This window comes from Strix aluco, chromosome 1, assembly GCF_031877795.1.
Source record: "Strix aluco isolate bStrAlu1 chromosome 1, bStrAlu1.hap1, whole genome shotgun sequence".
Lineage (NCBI taxonomy): Eukaryota > Metazoa > Chordata > Aves > Strigiformes > Strigidae > Strix > Strix aluco.
The window spans coordinates 104,622,651-104,640,384 of record NC_133931.1 but is presented as its reverse complement, the minus strand read 5'-3'; the positions used below and the strand labels follow the sequence as shown (position 1 = coordinate 104,640,384).

At 42.7% G+C, this 17,734-nt stretch overlaps 2 protein-coding genes across 4 annotated transcripts; one reads left to right on the top strand and one right to left on the bottom strand.

The window, feature by feature from the left end:
- Nucleotides 1–632: 632 nt before the first annotated feature.
- TXNL4A (thioredoxin like 4A) lies at nt 633–9,369 on the top strand. Of its 2 annotated transcripts, XM_074829849.1 has the most exons (4): nt 633–741; nt 1,011–1,184; nt 7,988–8,091; nt 8,799–9,369. In XM_074829849.1, exons 2-4 carry the CDS (start codon nt 1,032–1,034, stop codon nt 8,968–8,970), a joined length of 429 nt encoding a protein of 142 aa, XP_074685950.1. In that variant the 5' UTR covers nt 633–741; nt 1,011–1,031; the 3' UTR covers nt 8,971–9,369. The 2 variants fall into 2 exon arrangements, with proteins under 2 accessions (XP_074685950.1, XP_074685957.1); XM_074829856.1 differs by lacking the exons at nt 633–741; nt 1,011–1,184 and adding an exon at nt 2,298–2,374.
- Nucleotides 9,370–12,698: 3,329 nt separating this feature from the next.
- Nucleotides 12,699–15,837, bottom strand: HSBP1L1 (heat shock factor binding protein 1 like 1). 2 transcript variants are annotated; one of them, XM_074848540.1, is made up of 4 exons: nt 15,697–15,837; nt 15,383–15,449; nt 14,310–14,409; nt 12,699–13,283 (listed from the first exon to the last, which is right to left on the bottom strand). In XM_074848540.1, exons 1-4 carry the CDS (start codon nt 15,739–15,741, stop codon nt 13,277–13,279), a joined length of 219 nt encoding a protein of 72 aa, XP_074704641.1. In that variant the 5' UTR covers nt 15,742–15,837; the 3' UTR covers nt 12,699–13,276. The 2 variants fall into 2 exon arrangements, with proteins under 2 accessions (XP_074704641.1, XP_074704632.1); XM_074848531.1 differs by having other exon boundaries at nt 12,842–13,283; nt 14,315–14,409.
- Nucleotides 15,838–17,734: the final 1,897 nt, after the last annotated feature.

Sequence of the window (17,734 nt, the reverse complement as noted above, 5' to 3'; positions counted from 1 at the left end):
GTCGTAGAGTGATCAGTAGCAGGTAGATGGAGGTTTGGGCTGTGGTGACGTCTGTTTCATCCTCCCGGTGCCACCCAGCAGCTCCGCCTGGGCCACTTGCACCCACCACCGCGGCGTGGCTCCACATCCCTCTTGTGAGGGGACATGCCCGTGGCCCCAGCCAGCAGACAGGCAGCACAACCTGCCCACCCATTTGGGTGCACCTGGTTTCTCGGGCTGCAGGCACACCCCCACAGGGCCACCTGCCATTTTGTTTGCCCTCTTGGCCATCGCCCAGGGGCCAGGCCCCAGCCCAGGTGCCCTCGCTTGGGGTTGGCTCCGCAGTGGGTGGGATGGGGGCACAGAGACCCCTGAGAGGACAACGCCTCCGCCTGGCCCTGGGCACGGCTGCCTGGCCCCAGCCCTGACGCAGGGGCTCTCGCAGGCCCCGCCACGTCACTCCGGCGGCGATGACCTGCGACACGCCACCGGGGACTCTGCTTCCTCGGCCCCCCTCCCCCGCTAGGTACGGTCCAAGCCCTTCTCCCTCCCGCCCGCCTTCACACTTGGTACGGTCCAAGCGGCCTCCCCCGCCCCTCCGCCGCGCTCTGCCCCGCCCGCTGGGGAAGCCCCGCCCCCTCCGCGGGGCGGAAGCGCGTTTCCCAGGGGCGTGCCCGCGCTGCCGACGTCTGTCCTCACTTCCGGGCCCTTTCCCGCCGCGGATCCGTTGCCCCGTTTCTCCGAGAGAAGGACGCCCACAGGGTGCGGTGGGGATGGGATGGGATGGGATGGGACGGGGCGAGGCGGGGGCTCGGCGGCTCGGCCCTGGAGCTCGGTGCCCGGTGCCCGCCGGCGTCCCGTAAGGGCCCGGCGAGTTGACGGTATCGCTGCGCCGCGGCCGCTAAACGCCGGGCTGGGCCCGCGGGGGGTGGTGGGCCCCGCCGGGGAGGCGGGGGAGGGGGGTGGGCCGGCGGTGCCGTGCGAGGGCAGGCCGGGCTGTCAGCTCCCGGGTGGCCGCTGTCGTCCCGCAGGCCCGCCGCCCGCCCTTCAGGATGTCGTACATGTTGCCGCACTTGCACAACGGCTGGCAGGTGGACCAGGCCATCCTCTCGGAAGAGGACCGAGTCGTCGTCATCCGCTTCGGACACGACTGGGACCCGACCTGCATGAAAATGGATGAAGTCTTATACAGCATTGCTGAGAAGGTAAACTGCAGCTGTAACGTGAGACGGGTGCTTTCTGCGCTCAGCGTTTCATGTGGTTTAATACGAACCCTGAGGCAGGTTTCTGGAGAGGTATTCCAGCTTTAGGAGGCAGTGAGAAAGCTGTTTGTTTTGCTTTCATGAGTGTCTCCTAAAGTCATCGACTGCCCTGATATTTGTAGTATTTAATGGGGTGAAAAGAGCGTTGCCAGTTCTGAAATCAAAATCGCTGCCTGTTAATAATCCCTCATTTAACAAACGTCAGCAAGCAGAAACAAGTGCTTGGTAGTAAGACTGCTGTGACTAGGTAATGCAGTACTAATTTTACAATAAGAATGTATAGTAACTTCAGATTTCCATTTGAATAACTTGAAAACTTACTTTCATTTTGACTCTTAAAACTGGTGAGATCCTAAAATGTACAGGATGGTGTTGATTAATCTATCAGTTATATTCGTGGAGGCACATGAGTTGCATGGGCAAAATTAAATTTTAGGAGCCAAATTCTGAAGCTGTTTTCAGATGGAAACTGAATGCCTGCTGGCAGCTGGTCACTCACTTAAGAAAGATAGATATTGAAGAAAAATTAAGACTGTTAACATACACAATCAGCTATAATTTCTCTTTTCATGTATTTGGTAAAGGTTTTGCATAGTGATAGATGCAGACAATTGACAGCTCTTCTTTAACTGAACCACATTGAAATGAAGCAAAAAAATCTGAAGCAGAAATGGTAACTCGGGTAGGAAAAGGAGTCAGCAATCTTCATGTAAAATTGTGTGCGTACTGCATAACTTGATATAGAGCTTTTTTCATGGTGTACTCCTTCCTCTTTTAATGTTACTTTTAAGTAAATGAACTTCTATCTCAAAAATCCCTAGAAGAGATTTATACCTATAGCCAAATGTTGAGACATATTAGAATACAGTAAGGAGTTGTGACATCGTTTAATGTAGACATTTTGTGTTTAACGTGGTGGGAGTGTCTTATGCTCAGATACTGTTAGTATCAACTTTTGGCAGGATGCTTGGCAATTTGGCAGACGTATTGGCAGTTAGGGGTGACTGGGGGAAGAAAGAACAATGTAACTTCTTATTTAAAAATCTCCCTCTGCAGAAATGGCAAATTAAAGGGGAGATCCTTCCTCATCCTCTTGCTTACAAGCCATGTTTGGATCTCTGCTGTTTTAAAGAGTGAGTAAAAGTTCCACTTGTACAGGTGTTTATACTAGAGAATAATACAGAATGTTAACATGCTATAATTGCATGCTACATTTGAAGAAAATGTAGCCATATTTTACATTTGTTACCATGGTGCAATATTGTAGTCTGCAGCATATTTTTGTGTAGCAGTAATATTTATCTGTACTTTATATTAGGAAAATATGTTTTTTTCAGTTTGAATCCTTTTGGGGAAAAAGAAACTGGAACACTATGTGAAAATACAAAGCAGATTATTTTCACTGAAATGTACTCCATTTACAGTTGACATTTTTTTCCCCTCCCAAGTGTTAGGTGAAAAAGAAGCAAGGTTTTACTGAGTTTCAAAACCACATGATAATTGTAAGATGTTCAATTTTTGCTTTGTCAGGGTTTCAAACAAACGTCTAAGAACTGCATTTCACAAAATTCCTCTGGAACACCTTCTTAAAAAAATACTTTTTTTGAAAGGAGGCTCACAATTATAAAAAAACACCCCCTGAAATACAAGGCTTTGGCTGCTAAATTACTTTTTGTACCCCTTTTTAAAGAAATATTTTAAACCCATGATTTATCTAGAACTGAATACTGTAAATCAGATAACCTCTTGTGAAACCAGGTCACTTTAACCAATCCCTGGTATTGGGTCAATGTGGGTTTAGGGAGGATTTTTCAGATGTTTTACATTTATTTAACTGTAATCAGAGGCGTGAATAGCTGTGGCTTTTGTTCAAACATTAGTTGTGCCTCTGCCTTTCTGTTAAGCTTACATGAAAAGTGAGAGAGGAAAAGGGGGGACATGGAAAGAGAGACCTATAAAAAAACATCAGTATTATAGTTACTAGTGTTTGTAATTAAAGTTAAGCGAAGCTAATCCACTTACTCATATCTATAGTTTTCAGAATTATTAGCTGTAAGCATTGCTCTCAGCAGTATAATGTCTTTCTCTTTTCCTGTAGAAGTTTATCACCTAAACTTACAGCATAATTATCAGGAAAAGAAATTCAAATAAATATTGACAGTACAGACTTTCAAGTTTGTACTTACTGTGTTAGCAGCCTCTTTCAGTTCAGTAATGCAGATCTGCTAGCCACCATCAACCTGCATGATTTGTTGCAAAAGCTAGTCTCAGTTCCTGTCTTCCTTTTCCTGTGATTTCCTGGTCCATGAAGCCATCTAAACATAAAAAATATTGTCTAGAAACTGGTTAGGAAGATGAGATGGAATCTGAGATATTTTCTCAGATTTTGTTAGGTATTTGCTGTATGCGCTTTGGGCCATAAAGTAACATATGGCTGTGAGACTTGCTTCTTAAAGGGAGCTTAAAAAAAGAAGAGTATTGCTTATCTCTAACAGAAATTCAAAGAAACTTCATGATTGTTGCCATTCTTCCTAGTCATTGATCATATTGCTGTGGCAATCTCATGTTGTCAGAATGCATTAAATTGTTTTTGGAATGACATTGCTGCTGAAGAAAGTCAGGAGGGAGAACTCTGGAGGACAAATGAGATTTCTCTCATCTGGCATATGGTTTTTCCTACATCTGTGTCTTCCTATTTACCAGCTAAGTGTGTGGTCTTGATCAAGATAGGATACAGAATCTGTATCTGATGTTAAGGGTCCTATAGATTCCTCTGCTTTGTAGTCTTGAGCCGTTCCATTTAGTCCACCTAAGCAGATACAGTTCCGTCAAGTATTAAAATAGTCTGTAACTGTGGCTAGGCAATCATGTACTTTTGGTTTGTGTATATGCGTGTTGATAACGTAGACTAATCTGTGAAGCTACAGCAATTAAAAAAAACCCAAACAACACAAACAAAAACCCCAACCAAAATTGAAGCCCAACACATGAAAGTAAGTCTGATAAAATTTTGAATCCATGCTGCTGTTGACTTCTAGTTTCCTACTCTGTCTTGTCCCTGTGAACAGCAGCTATGATGGCCGGGTAAGACGGAAAGTTTTGAGTTGAAAGATGGATAAAGAAAGTCAGAGTGTCAGAAATAAATACATTCAAAATTTGATATCTGTCTTGTTTTTCTGCTGAAAATGTTTTTATCTTCAGATGTTGAACAAGTATGGAGCTGTCCAAAAGGAGGTCTATCACTAGAGGGTTGTTTTTTTTTTTCAGAAAGCAGCTGACACTGCAACAAATCTACAGTGTATGTTATGAGGTTAAGCACTTTCAGAGTAAATTTGTGTTATGTGTTCAACTTCTAAAATACCACAAGTTTTTTGCATATTGTCTGGACAGTAAAATTTTGGTTCACATTAACAACCTCTGTGTAGTCTCAATTGTTACAACTGCAACTGCTTTTATTTAGTGTGGTTTGCTTGATCAGAGTTGTATTTATTTCTTACCTGGAGGTCTCAAGACTGTATCCCCAGTTATAACTCAAAAGTCAGAAAGAGAACTTCATAGCAACCGCTGCCTTGAAATAAATGACAGCGAAGCTTGTTCTATGTAGGAATGTAGTTCTTGCTCCGACAGCTGTGTCTGGGGTATGGATTCATGTCCATGGATGGGGAGAGGTTGGGCTTTGGTTTGTCTCCACAGACTTACTAGCTAAAGTACAGATCAACTCCTGCATCCATACCAGCCTGAATCCATAAATACTTCATTTGCTTTTGCTTAAAATGAAGCCTAAGCTAAAGCCTTGTGAGTTAGAGCTGGCTGCGTGTGAAGCTGGCTCAGACGCTGCCCTGTATTGCTGTGCAGCTGGCTCCGTGCCGCTGTATCTTGGCTCCAGTATTGTGTCTGAGACAGTAAATGCTTCTTCGGGCTGTAAAACTGGTCAATACTGTGCAGAGAGTTCTGCAGGGCTTGTCTTCTGTTACCATAAAATACCTCTTGGTGACAAGCCTGCCCAGTCTGGCATTGGCAACTAAACAGTAGATATTATGGACACAGCAGTGCTTCTGCATCACCCCTTCCATATTTAGCCTCTTACCCATGTTTTCATCTAGCTCATTCTTAGGCCTGAATCCCAACCTCCTGCTGCTGCCTATATCAGAGCGTAGCATGGCAAGGCCCATGTCATGGGCAACCTTGGCAGCCAGTGTCCAAACTCAACAAAACACATCCTTATTCAACACCCTTGCAAGCTAAGTGGTTTTGGAGTGGTAATCTTGTCAGATTTGAAATTAAGAAAGCAAGGGGGAGAGAATAGAGCCACTTTTAAAGTTTTGAAAACAAATTTGAGAGTCCGTATCTAGCTTTGAGGTACGCTTTAGACTTCATACAAGCTTTTGAGCAAGCAACTGTCATCAGTTTCACTTCTGTAAACGTAGGTAGAGAAGATTCAGTTAATGCCTGAGATACTTAGGTTACGGTGATAACTTGTGTATATGCTGTGCAAAGGTGATATAAATGATCCAGTCTTTTTGAGTAAGATTTATGTAATAACTTATTTAAAACTTGAATAGTCTGGTTCTTTTTTTCTAAAATCTTAGGCTGTTGATGTTCATTGTTAGTGACAAGCATTTCTGGTTTTGCAACAGCTCAACTAAATTAAATGTATATAATGCAAAGCTAACTGCAAGTTTTGTTGTTCCAGTACTATGTGGAGTACACAGTTCTTGAAAGTAAAATTTTGGTTTAGCAGTGCTTCATAGTGGCCTTCTGGTGCAACATATAATCTCCTTGCACTAATTTTTCAGGGAACAAAGCAGGTCCTAAGAATGTTGTATTAATGCTTGGTTTAACTTAAAATTACTTTCTAATCTCCAAATGAAGTAATTGTTCAGAGATTCTGTTTAGTTTGTGGAATTGCTGCATGTGTTGTAGAAATTTCCCCACACGGTGAAGCTGTGCTGCTGATGCTAAAAATGCCAGCAGGATGGAAGAAGAAATGATGGGAGAAAATGAAAATGGCTCTTCAAGTTTTGGATTTTTTTTGTTTTAAAAACAAAACAACACAAAAACTCAAAACAAACAAAATTGTCTTCTGCCTCCTAAGGCTAACCAGGGAGTAACTTCAGTCACTTACCAGCTAAATTTTTGACTCTGAACATCCCAGTAAGTTTCTTAGAAATCTTTCATATAAAATTGAAATGGGCATGAATGATCACTTCAGAGGGTGTTAGAGTTTGATATTATGAGTAACTTAGGTTTTCAAGGCTTTGCCTTTTGCCTGTTTTGGAATATGGCTTAAATAGGATGTTTTCATTAGGTTATTGACAGAGTCTAGGATTATAACTGACTCCGTAATAGCACAGTAAAAACCGTTCAAATGCTGTTTCACTCCAGAAGAGATTTTACTTTCTTTGCTACTAATACTTACGTACATCTTCGAAGTGTGATTATTTTTTTATAATTTAGAAACTGTCTTGAGACAAGAAGTCCATCAAAACTTATTTACTGTGTGCTTCTGTTTTTTTGTAAACAAGCATCTCCATACTTCTCAATTAAAGTGCCTGCTAGGATGTTTAAGTACAGGGTACACCACAGATAATATTTTTCTGGTACAGTCTAATCCTATTTTGTGGACTAAAATAAAACATCTTTACATCAAGCAAAAATTATACTCATCATAGCATTTCCAGACATTTGACAGCAAAATTAACAAGTGGGAAGTACTGTGACAAACAGTAAGTTTGTCATAAATGTTAAACCAGATGTGTTATCTCAAACTGGTAATTTTGCATAGTCAGATGGGAAGGACTGAAATTGTACTTGTATGTAAGTAAGGATGGGGCAGCAAGGTTGTGCGTTCATGGTATAATGCATGAGTACAGTTACCGTTAAAGGTTTGTGTAATTTAGATGCCTACTGACTTCTATTTTAATGCGTGTGTGTTAATTTCTACTATGTGTGTATGAGCTAAATTTAGAAACTAAAACTTCCTCTAATTCCACTTAAGGTCAAATACGCTACATCTAGGAAACAAAAATGTGACATGTTTTTGTTTCAGGAATGAAGACATTAACTATGACATTAAAGGGGAGGGATTCTTGTGCATTTAACTCAGTAAATCTGCAAAATGAAAGCCTGTTTTACTAGAACTGCCCAGAGAATAGCTTTCATCACGGTCTTTTTTTCATTATTAGTTGAATTTTTAAGCTCCTTTTTTAGCTTTACACCTCTCAAAAAAAGCTGTCAGTTTTTATTATTACCAGGTTTATTTTCATTTATTGAGCCTCGTTAAACAAATTACGTGGTTTAGAGGGGGAAAAAATGCTTGGAAGCAGGCACCAGGACAGTTTAGATCATTAATTTTCTGAAGTCTATAAGCAGCTGACGACAGAAGCAAAATGCGTCAGCTTGGCTTGCACAAAGCAGTTACTCCACTTGTTTAGAGCTGGGCATGTCACTGTGAGGTCTCAGTTGTATATAAAGGGCATTTGTTTCTCTGGATGTTGATTTAGCATAGTATCTTTCCAGCTGATACTGGATGTGAAATGAGCATCTTGGCTATATTTTAAAATATTTTCCATGTTAATTGGTTGTTGTGGCTAAAAATAATGGCAAGATAGTTTACTGTGATTTTTATGACGGTATTTTGGAAAGTAAATGTTGCAGTACTGAAAGGTTATGTCTTTTAATCAGTAATACAAATAAAGGCTTGGTAATATATATTGCTTTTATATTTCCTGTTTTCTTCTGTTTAGGTAAAAAACTTTGCTGTTATTTATCTTGTGGATATCACTGAAGTACCAGACTTCAACAAGATGTACGAGTTGTATGATCCCTGTACCGTCATGTTTTTCTTCAGGTACATGATGGTTCTAGAATGTAACTCAGTTAAATTTTTTGTGTATCAAATACAGTGTCTCAGTAGATCATTTCTAAATACACATCAGCATATTGATGCTTATATTTTCATTGCTCTACAAAAGAGTAAACTGATTAAATAGTAAAATGGCATGTTTTCCAGCTAGCCTAGTAAATATTCTGATAATAGTGTACAAATTAGTGATAGTGAAAACTGGTTTTATTATCCATTGGTTTTAGTTTTAAATCTGAAACTCCCTGTATAGAATACTGCAGTAATACAGCAGTCAAGCCTGTCAAACTTGCTTTAAAGATATACCCAAAGTATTACTTGTTTTGGAGCTAAGGCGTCTACATTGATGAGATAAAGTGTGCTACTGACAAGCGTGGAACTCTCTTTGGTGTTAGGCAGTAGTGGGAAAGAAATACAAACAATGAGGAATATGCTGAAGGATGATTGCACTGAGTAACAATCTCGGGGGCATGTTTGCAGTCTTTGTTCTAGCTTTAGAAATAGGCAGTAAAATGTCAACTTGAGTGACAGGAGTGGATACTCCTTTCTTTGAGGCTCATTTTGCAAGCCTGTTCATGTTATAAGGGCTTCTTTTGAATCCTACAAGCCATTCTTGTGGGGAATATAGAGGTTTTTTCTGAATTATAATACTTTGTTAACTTGTCTGATTTTTTTTTTTTTCTCTCCCTTTAAAGGAACAAACACATCATGATTGATTTAGGTACAGGTAATAACAACAAGATCAACTGGGCAATGGAAGATAAGCAAGAGATGATTGACATTATAGAAACTGTTTATAGAGGAGCCCGCAAAGGTCGAGGTTTGGTGGTATCGCCAAAAGATTATTCCACTAAATACAGATACTGACATTTCTTTGGGGCTGCCTTTTTTTTAACCCTACGTCCACTTAAATTTATTCTTGTGTATGTGTGTACATATATATATATTAAAAGAAAAAAACTTACAAATCCTTCATTTTTGAGCATATTTTGAATTATTTGAAAGGTTTGAAGTCCATTTGGAGAAGTAGAAGACACGAAGCCTGGAACTGTCTGACTGCAGTAATCCTGAAACCAATTTGGGGTTGTTTATTTATTTTTAATTTTAAAGACTTTACTTTGTGTTGTCCTTATGGTATTACATATTTTCATACACAAAAAGCCTGTTTGCAGAAAAACATTTCAACTGTTTGTTTGCTTTTGTTACACAAATACCTGGGAAAACTATACTATAGTTTTTTTAAAAGAATAAAGTGAGTTACACTTATTGACCTTTATTTTCTTTAGCTATTTAAATTTGAGAATAAACCCAAATGTGATTGGATGCAAAGTCATAATGTTGAAGATGAGGGCTTATCACTTCTGTCAGGATTTCCTTGCATAGTATCTTGGTCTTCTGTACCCACTAAAAATAGGAATAAAACACTAAGGTGCATTTATTAATATTTAGCAAAACTCAGAGAAAACATCTTCCATGACTTTGTGCACACACACTCGTGGCCTCCCTCCCCCCCCCCCCCAATTAATTCACTTGTGATGGACTTGGTTTTTTATGGTGCTTATGCACACAGTAGTCAGTTTGAAGTACTTAGTAGATTCTGCAGTGCCAAAGGCTAATTGCGGTTCTGGAGCTGACTGCGTAATCAACAGCTGAAGAAAGGATGAGCTGTGCTTTCTCTCATTTGACCTCCAATTTGTCTAAGGGTGTACTAAAATGCATATATACTTGTGAGACTTAGAGTCCACTGTGGCATGGCTTTTGAAGTTTCCATTTGCATTTCTGACAGCTTTTGTGGTAGTGGAGCTGGTGTTGTGTGGGTTTTCTTGGTTTGGGGTTTTTGGGGGTTTTTGGGTTTTTTTGGTTTTTTAAACTGATACATGCATATGTACAGGATCAAGATAAAACAAACCAGACTCTGCAGAAGAGAGGTACCTGTACTTTTGGTCCAGTTTGTCACAACACAAAGTAGACACCACCAACCTCCCAGTCAAAGCAGGTCCCACTTGGTCAGGTTGCCCACGACTGTGTCCACTGTTGAGTATCTCTATGGATGGAGATTTCCTCAGCCTTTCTGGAAAGTTTGTTCTTTAATAGTTGAAAAAAACACTTTTTCACTTGAGCATTTTAATAGTTGAAAAAAGTGTTTCTTGCATTTAGTTGGAATTTCCTGTGTTCCAGCTTGTGTCTATTAACTCTCTTTCGTGTAAAACACCTCCAATTAGTCTAACTGTTCCCCATGCTCTACTATGAGGTAGTTGTTGCTAGCAAGAAGTTGTAGTCTTCTTAAGGCTGAACTAACAGAATTCTCTCAAACCCTCGTATGCTTTGTACTCCACCATATCTTGGTGGCTTTGTTTTAACTCTCTCATAACACATATTTCTTGAGCTGGGGAGCCCCAAAATTAACACAGTATTCTGGGTGTGGTCTAGAGGGGAATGACCTGCTGGCTCTACTTGTGCTAATAGTGACCAGTACATGGCTGCAGCCTTTGTTGCCAGGGCACCCTGCTGACTCACGCTCAACTTACCCACCAGACCCCACTCCTCTCCTGCAAAGCTGCATGCCAGCCAGCCCCTCACAACTGCCCTGCAGCATAAGCTTACCCTGTCCTAGAGGCAAGGCTCAGCACTTGCCCTTGAACTTCAGGAGGTTCCTGTTGGCCCATTTCTCCAGCCTGTCCTCTAGCATATCAACCTCTCCCCTGAGTTTGACATTGCTTGCAAATCTACATGATTGAAGCATTGATTACAATGATTTCTTGATATTAATGAAAACTGTGTAATAGATGCTAAGTATTAATACCTGCTGAAGTTTTAAGAATATTTCACAGAATCATAGAATCACAGAATGGTTTGGGTTGGAAAGGACCTTAAAGATCACCTAGTTCCACCCCCACTGCCAGGGCCAGGGCCACCTTCCACTAGACCAGGTTGCTCAAAGTCCCATCCAACCTGGCCTTGAACATGGCCAGGGAGGGGGCAGCCACAACTTCTCTGGACAGCCTGTGCCAGCGTCTCACCACCCTCACAGTAAATAACTGCTTCTTCTTTACATCTAATCTAAATCTATCCTTTTCAATTTAAAACCGTTACCCCTCATCCTATCACTACACTCCCTGATAAAGAGTCCCTCCCCATCTTTCCTGTAGGCCCCTTTAAGTACTGGAAGGCAGCTATAAGGTCTCCCCAGTCTTCTCTAGGCTGAACAAGCCCAACTCTCTCAGCCTGTCCTCACAGGGGAGGTGCTCCAGCCCCCTGATCATCTTCGTGGCCTCCTCTAGACCCTCTTGAGCAGGTCCATGTCCTTATTTTGGGGTGCCCAGAGCTGGACACAGCACTCCAGGTAGGGTCTCACCAGAGCAGAGTAGAAGGGGAGAATGCCCTCCCTCTACCTGCTGGCCACACTTCTCTTGATGCAGCCCAGGATATGGCTGGCTTGCTGGGCTGTGAGGGCACGTTGCTGGCTCATAGTTTTCCATCCACTAATACCCCCAAGTCCTTCTCCACAGGGCTGTTCTCAATCCACTCATCTCCCAGCCTGTATTTGTGCTTGTGATTGCCCCGACCCACGTGCAGGACCTTGCACTTGACCTTGCTGAACTTCATGAGGTTTGCACAGGCCCACCTCTCAAGCCTGTCCAGGTCCCTCTGGATGGCCCATCCCTTCCCTCCAGTGTGTCGACTGCATCACACAGCTTGGTGTTATCAGTGAACTTGCTGAGGGTGCACTCAATCCCACTGTCCATGTCACCAACAAAGATGTTAAACAGCGCCTGTCCCAACACCTACCCCTGAGGAACACCACTTATCACTGCTCTCCGCTCGGTCACTGAGCTGTTGACCACAAGTCTTTGAGTGTGACCACCCAGCCAATTCCTTATCCACTGAGTGGTCCATCCATCAAATCCAGGTCTCTCCAATTTAGAGACAAGGATGTTGTGTGGGACAGTGTCAAAAGCTTTGCACAGGTCCAGGTAGATGATGTCAGCTGCTCTTGCCTTATCCATCAGCGCTGTAACCCTGTCATAGGCAGCCACCAAATTTGTCAGGCACAATTTGCCCTTAGTGAAGCCATGTTGTCTGTCACCAGTCACCTCCTTATTTTCCATGTGCCCTAACATAGTTTCCAGGAGGATCTGCTCCATGATCTTACCGGGCACAGAGGTGAGACTGACTGGCCTGTAGTTCCCCAGGTCTTATTTATTTCCCTTTTTAAGACTGGAAATCTATCCTTCATTAGCTGAGGTATCCTATTTACCTGGTAATGCTTCAATTTCTGTTATAAGAGGTTCCCATTAAGTTTCAAACAATCTTTTCTGTGAAAAGTGCCACTGTTTTGGTGTACAAGAACCTTAAAGATAGTGCAGATGTCCTGTTTTGTTTGACTATAGCATGTCTTGTTCAGGACACGTTTGGTAACTACAATCCCTTATCTATCTCAAAGTCTTTAAAATAGGCTCTTTCTTCAAAATGGCCAATTTAAAGAACGGAAATTGGTACAATGTGCATACCTGGATGATTTTGTGTGCACAGCTTTGGGTGGGCTTGTGAAAAGAGTAACGACTGAACAGCTGTAATCTGTGCAAATACTGCCATTTCTTTCAGTGCAGAATAGTTTATATTTACTGGACCGATGAAGTTTTGCAAAGGCACCTTTGTAGCAACATCAGGTAAGATAAGGTGCATTTTGTAACGTAAAACATTTAAAGAAGCATCAAAATGGCACATGCAAATGGAAAAGTTTTGTCCCAGAAGGATCTTGTTATTCTGAGAACATTTAAGTTAAAAAGGCAACAAAGAACTATAATGACAATTTTAGTATTATTAAAATAAATACATTTTCATACATTGAAGAAGTTTGTGACTGGATAAGTTCACTATATAGGATATAGTTTTCTGTCCAAAATAGTGGGTTTGCCTTCCCTGAAATTTAACAGTTCTTTCCCAATTACAGGAAATACAGTGTCCCATTGATGAATAAACCCAGCTTTCTGCTTTTTTCCTGGGGTAACAGTTTAAAAAAAAAAAAAAAAAAAAAAGAGATATTATATTGTGACATGATGCAAGCATGTTTGTTTTCACTGATGATTTTTGTGACTAGTGACACTGGTTGTAAACTTCTACATTCAGTGTGGTGCTGTTCTCCCTTTATCTTGCTTGATCACATCCTCATTTAAGTGCTGCAAAGAAACAGTGAATAAGTAGGTTAGTGGTTTAATTATTCATGAATATGATTCAGCATAAAAATAGGAAGATTAAGTACAGTTAATAAAAATAGGAAGATTAAGTACCATTAAATACGTCTTCACAGATTGTCTTTCTATATTTCTGAAAATTATTTCATAGCTTATCACAAAAAAGGCATCAGAATTAATAGATGCCTAATTTAAATATATTTGCAGACAGTCCTCTTTCACTGGGTAAGCGGTCTCTAAGTGACAAAAATAATTGATGTCTCTCAGTCTGAATCAGGAAAGCATGCAACAGGAAGAAGACATCACTCGCACCCACAGAACGCGGAAGCAATGCTGTCACATAAATATTAAGAACACCGACTAAGGCATCCATCCGGGAGGGGGGGTGGCATTTTCAGGAGTCAGCGATATGAAATCACACAATCCTGAACTGTAGCATGATTTTGTATTACAGAGTGTTTGACAATAATACTGAAGTTATCCTTGCTCCTTCCATCCCCCATCCTACTGCTGCAGGAGCAAACCACTGCTGTGTTCAGGGTGAATGTATTCCAGAGGTGTGCTCTGAGACACATCGGGAAGCTGAAGCACCTTTAAAAGCAGATGTACATAAATTCATACCAGCGAGAATCCTCAGTCAGCTAGGTTAGCATACTTGAGGGACAGGCATGGTGGGCAGAGTGCTCTAAACCGCACACATTTTATTACAAATGTAACAGCCTCAGTTTACATGTTTGGGATTAGCTTGTACTACCCCTTTGTATTTGGCACTCAGCTGGAACAGAAGCAGCAAGCTACAGGTTTCTTTTGAAAAAATGGTAGCTTTCTTTGGCTTTTGGCAAAAGGAAATCTGAGGTAATTTTAAATATATTTTTTTAAAAATCGAAGTATACTTTAAAATCCAAGTAAACACAGGTATGATAAATATGTAAACAATATTTTCATGCTAGGTGCTGCCCACAGTTCAAACCCATAGTGGAAACATATAAAATACAGTAAAAATTAAGTTACTTTACTCTCAACTCTTCATTGGTGTTTTCTATCCCAGCCTCTGTCATCAGGTCAGCAACATGCTTCTCAAGGTCATCAATGCGCTTGCCCATTTCTTCCAGTAAAAAGTTAAAGATAACTTATTTATAACTAATTCTAGGATTTTATAGGTTTTTTCCTTCTGTGAGAAAAACAAGCAGCTTTCTTACAGATGTCTCAGCCTCTTACTTATTCATGTTTAATGCAAGATGAAGCATGCACAAGGTTGTATTATTACAAGACAATCCCACATTCTCTTGCAACAGATAAGCATTCAAATTCTTAATATTTTCAAATGCCTTCCTGTATGCCCAAGAGTGAACTGGAGTATTTTCTGTGTAAGAGATTGTTTTCTTTCTGAGGAACTATTTTAGGTGATACCATACAGTCAACCTACACAATCAGAATAGGAGAGCTGCTAAAACATTATTCTTCTCTTACGCTAAAGCAGCCACTTCCTGAAAAGTCAAGAAAAATTAGAAAATGTAATACATTTGCAGTTTCAGAAAGCAGAGGTAGCTTCTGTAAGTACATCTAATGAGAAAGTTCAGAGCCCCTTCAGGTCTTAATTTCTCTTTTTGAGGGCTCACCTTCCCACGCTCTGGAGGGCAGCAGCTGTTTTTTAAACCAACAACATGCAGCGATACACTGACGTAAGTGGCATTCTTGAAGATGTTTTTTAATACCTTCAGAATCTTTATACATCATCTTTATACAGAATCCTTGATGCTTATTTTACTTGAAAGCAAGAATTGTCACACAGAGACTAGATCACTGGGATTGATAGTACTTCTAGTCCAACATTTTTTAGGATTTCCTTCTTAGCCTAAGGGAGAATAAATGGTCTTGGGGGGCAATTCAGCTATCTTTACACCATAGGTGTTAACGTTAATCACTGTATCTTAATTTGATGTTTAGGACAAAAGCGCACCCCGCCGTTAAGAAGCAAAGCCCCGCTTCACACCAAGCCCGGTCCAGGGGAGAACCGCAGCCGCAGGAGCACGAAGCCTCTCCCGCGGGTCGGTCACCCGGGCTCAAAAGACGAAAGAGGATATTTCTCAGCGTTATCTTTTCAGTCAAAGCTTGAAAATTCTCCTGCAGCTGATACAGCAGATTCTCCGCCTGCGGGGGGAGGAAATAAAAGACAAAGCAGAAAGCAGGAGCCCCGGGCGGCGGCGCACGGAGGGAGCTCCGGCCCAGCGAGCCGGGCCGGGCCGCAGGGACCGGGCCCCGGGCACGGCGCCTCCCCGCCGGCCCGCCGCGCTTCTCCACTCGGCCCCACCGGGGAGGGGGACACCCACCGGCCAGGTGGAGCCCCGCAGCAAGGGCGGCCCCGAACCCGGCCCCCGCTCCCCGCCACCGGGCTCACCAGCTGCGAAAGGTCCCCGGCACCCGGCGGGTCGGCGGCCGCCATCCACTGCGGCTGCGGCTGCGGCTGCGGCTGCGGGCCGGGCCCGCCGGGCGCCTCCCCGGCCGCGGCGGGGCGGGGCGGGGCGGGCAGGTGAGTGCCCGGTGCCCCCCGCGCCGCGCCGGCGGCAGAGCGGGAGGCCCCGCGGCGCGCTGAAGGGCCTGGGTGAATCGGTAAATACCGCCCAGCGGCGGTGTTCCTTTATTTGCCAGAGAAATCGTAATTCTGCAGGACAGTACCGAAATAAGGATGTTGAGGTCTGATCTCCAGAGGCCTTACGATTTCATAGAAGCAACAAATTAAACGAAGGAAAATGCTTGTCTACCAACAAGGGCCGAGTTTTGGGGTTGGGTTTTTTTTTTTTAAGATTTGCTTCCTTTTCCGCGTGTGATTAGGTTTGTAATGCAGAGTGGTAAAAACACTGTGTGCGTTGATGTCCCTCGCATCAGAATGTCTGAAGAGACAAGAGCAAAGGCATCAGCAAGGGCTGGGCGGTGCCTCTCACAGTCGTGCCAGCATGTAGGTCATCCCTGTGGTTTTCAGCTTCATAGCTGTCCTGGTTTTGGCTGGGATGGAGCTAATTTTCCTTCTTAGTAGCTAGACTAGTGCCGTGTTTTGGATTGAGTATGGGATTTGGTATGAGAAGAATGCTGATAAAGCACTGATGTTTTCAGTTGTTGCTAAGAGATCAAGGGCTTTACAACTTCCCATGTCCTGCCCGTGCGCGGGTGTGCAAGACGCTGGGAGGGAGCACAGCCAGAGCAACAGACCCAAATTGGCCAACGGAATATTCCATATCCTATAACATCATGCTCAGTATATAGATGAAGGTGGGCCAGGAAGCTGGGGCACTCTCTCTTCCAAGATGGCGGTTTTGGGTTCTTCCCTCCTGTGGGAATACAACAAAAAATTAGCGAGGAGGTTTGTAAACACACTCAAGTGACTTGTAGCTGGGGTGTCGAAAAACACATATATCATGCTAGTTGTTGTTTAGCTGTGTGTGCTTGACAGATAGAATGTCTGCATTTAGATAGCATAGGCCTGTGAGAGACCCAGAGGCACCTTATCGAACATCCTTGAGATTCCTGCCCTGCGTTGGGAAGGATCAAAGCACCGTGGAAAACTACACCTGCGAAAATCCCTGATAAACAGGCAAAAGCAGCAGGTTTGAGATCTTTTCTTTCTTCTCCTCCTTCTGGCTAGCAAGGACCGAGCTGTGCGGTGCCTGCATCCCCGCTTGTGTGTCTCTGCCTGGGTGCTGCTGCGGAGATTCCCCCAGGTTGTGAGGTAACAAGAATAGATGTAGTCTTTGTGTTTCATCCATGGTTTTTGGTTGTTCCTGCATCCTGCCTGTGCCGGCACACACACCTCTGGGACCACTAACCAGGAACGGGCTGGACATCGGTCAGCAGGTGGTGAGGAATTGCATTGTGCATCGCTCATTTGCATATTCTGTTATTACTATTATTTTTTAATTTTATTTCATTTCAATTATTAAATTGCTTTTATCTCAAGCTATAAGTTTCCTTACCTTTACCCCTCCAATTCGCTCCCCCATTCCCCAGGGCAGGGGGAGGGTGAGCGAGGGGCTGCATGGTGTTTGGCTGCCAGTCGGGTTTGAATCACGACAGTAGCACAAAAAGCTTCTGGTGCATCTATTGCAGAGGTGTCTTGTTGTGTTTGCAGATATCCTGGGTGCTGTAACTGCTGCTGATGTAAATGAAGAGGTTTTACATTTATGGTGCCTTTATGGTTAGGAGACTATCACTGTTGGGCAACAGCTTTCCTTAGTCTATTACTTTATAGATATGCCAAACACGTAACAGTGCCTTCATCCACAAAGTTTCTCTCCTGAGTTAGTAGTGACCTCAAATGATGGAAAGATTATCTCCTGTAAACCTACCACTTAGAATCTTTCTTAATAAACTTAATTGTTCTTCTTGACCTTCCCCACCTCATTTGGGAAGGCATGTTAATCTCCATGGTGAGATTCTGGCAT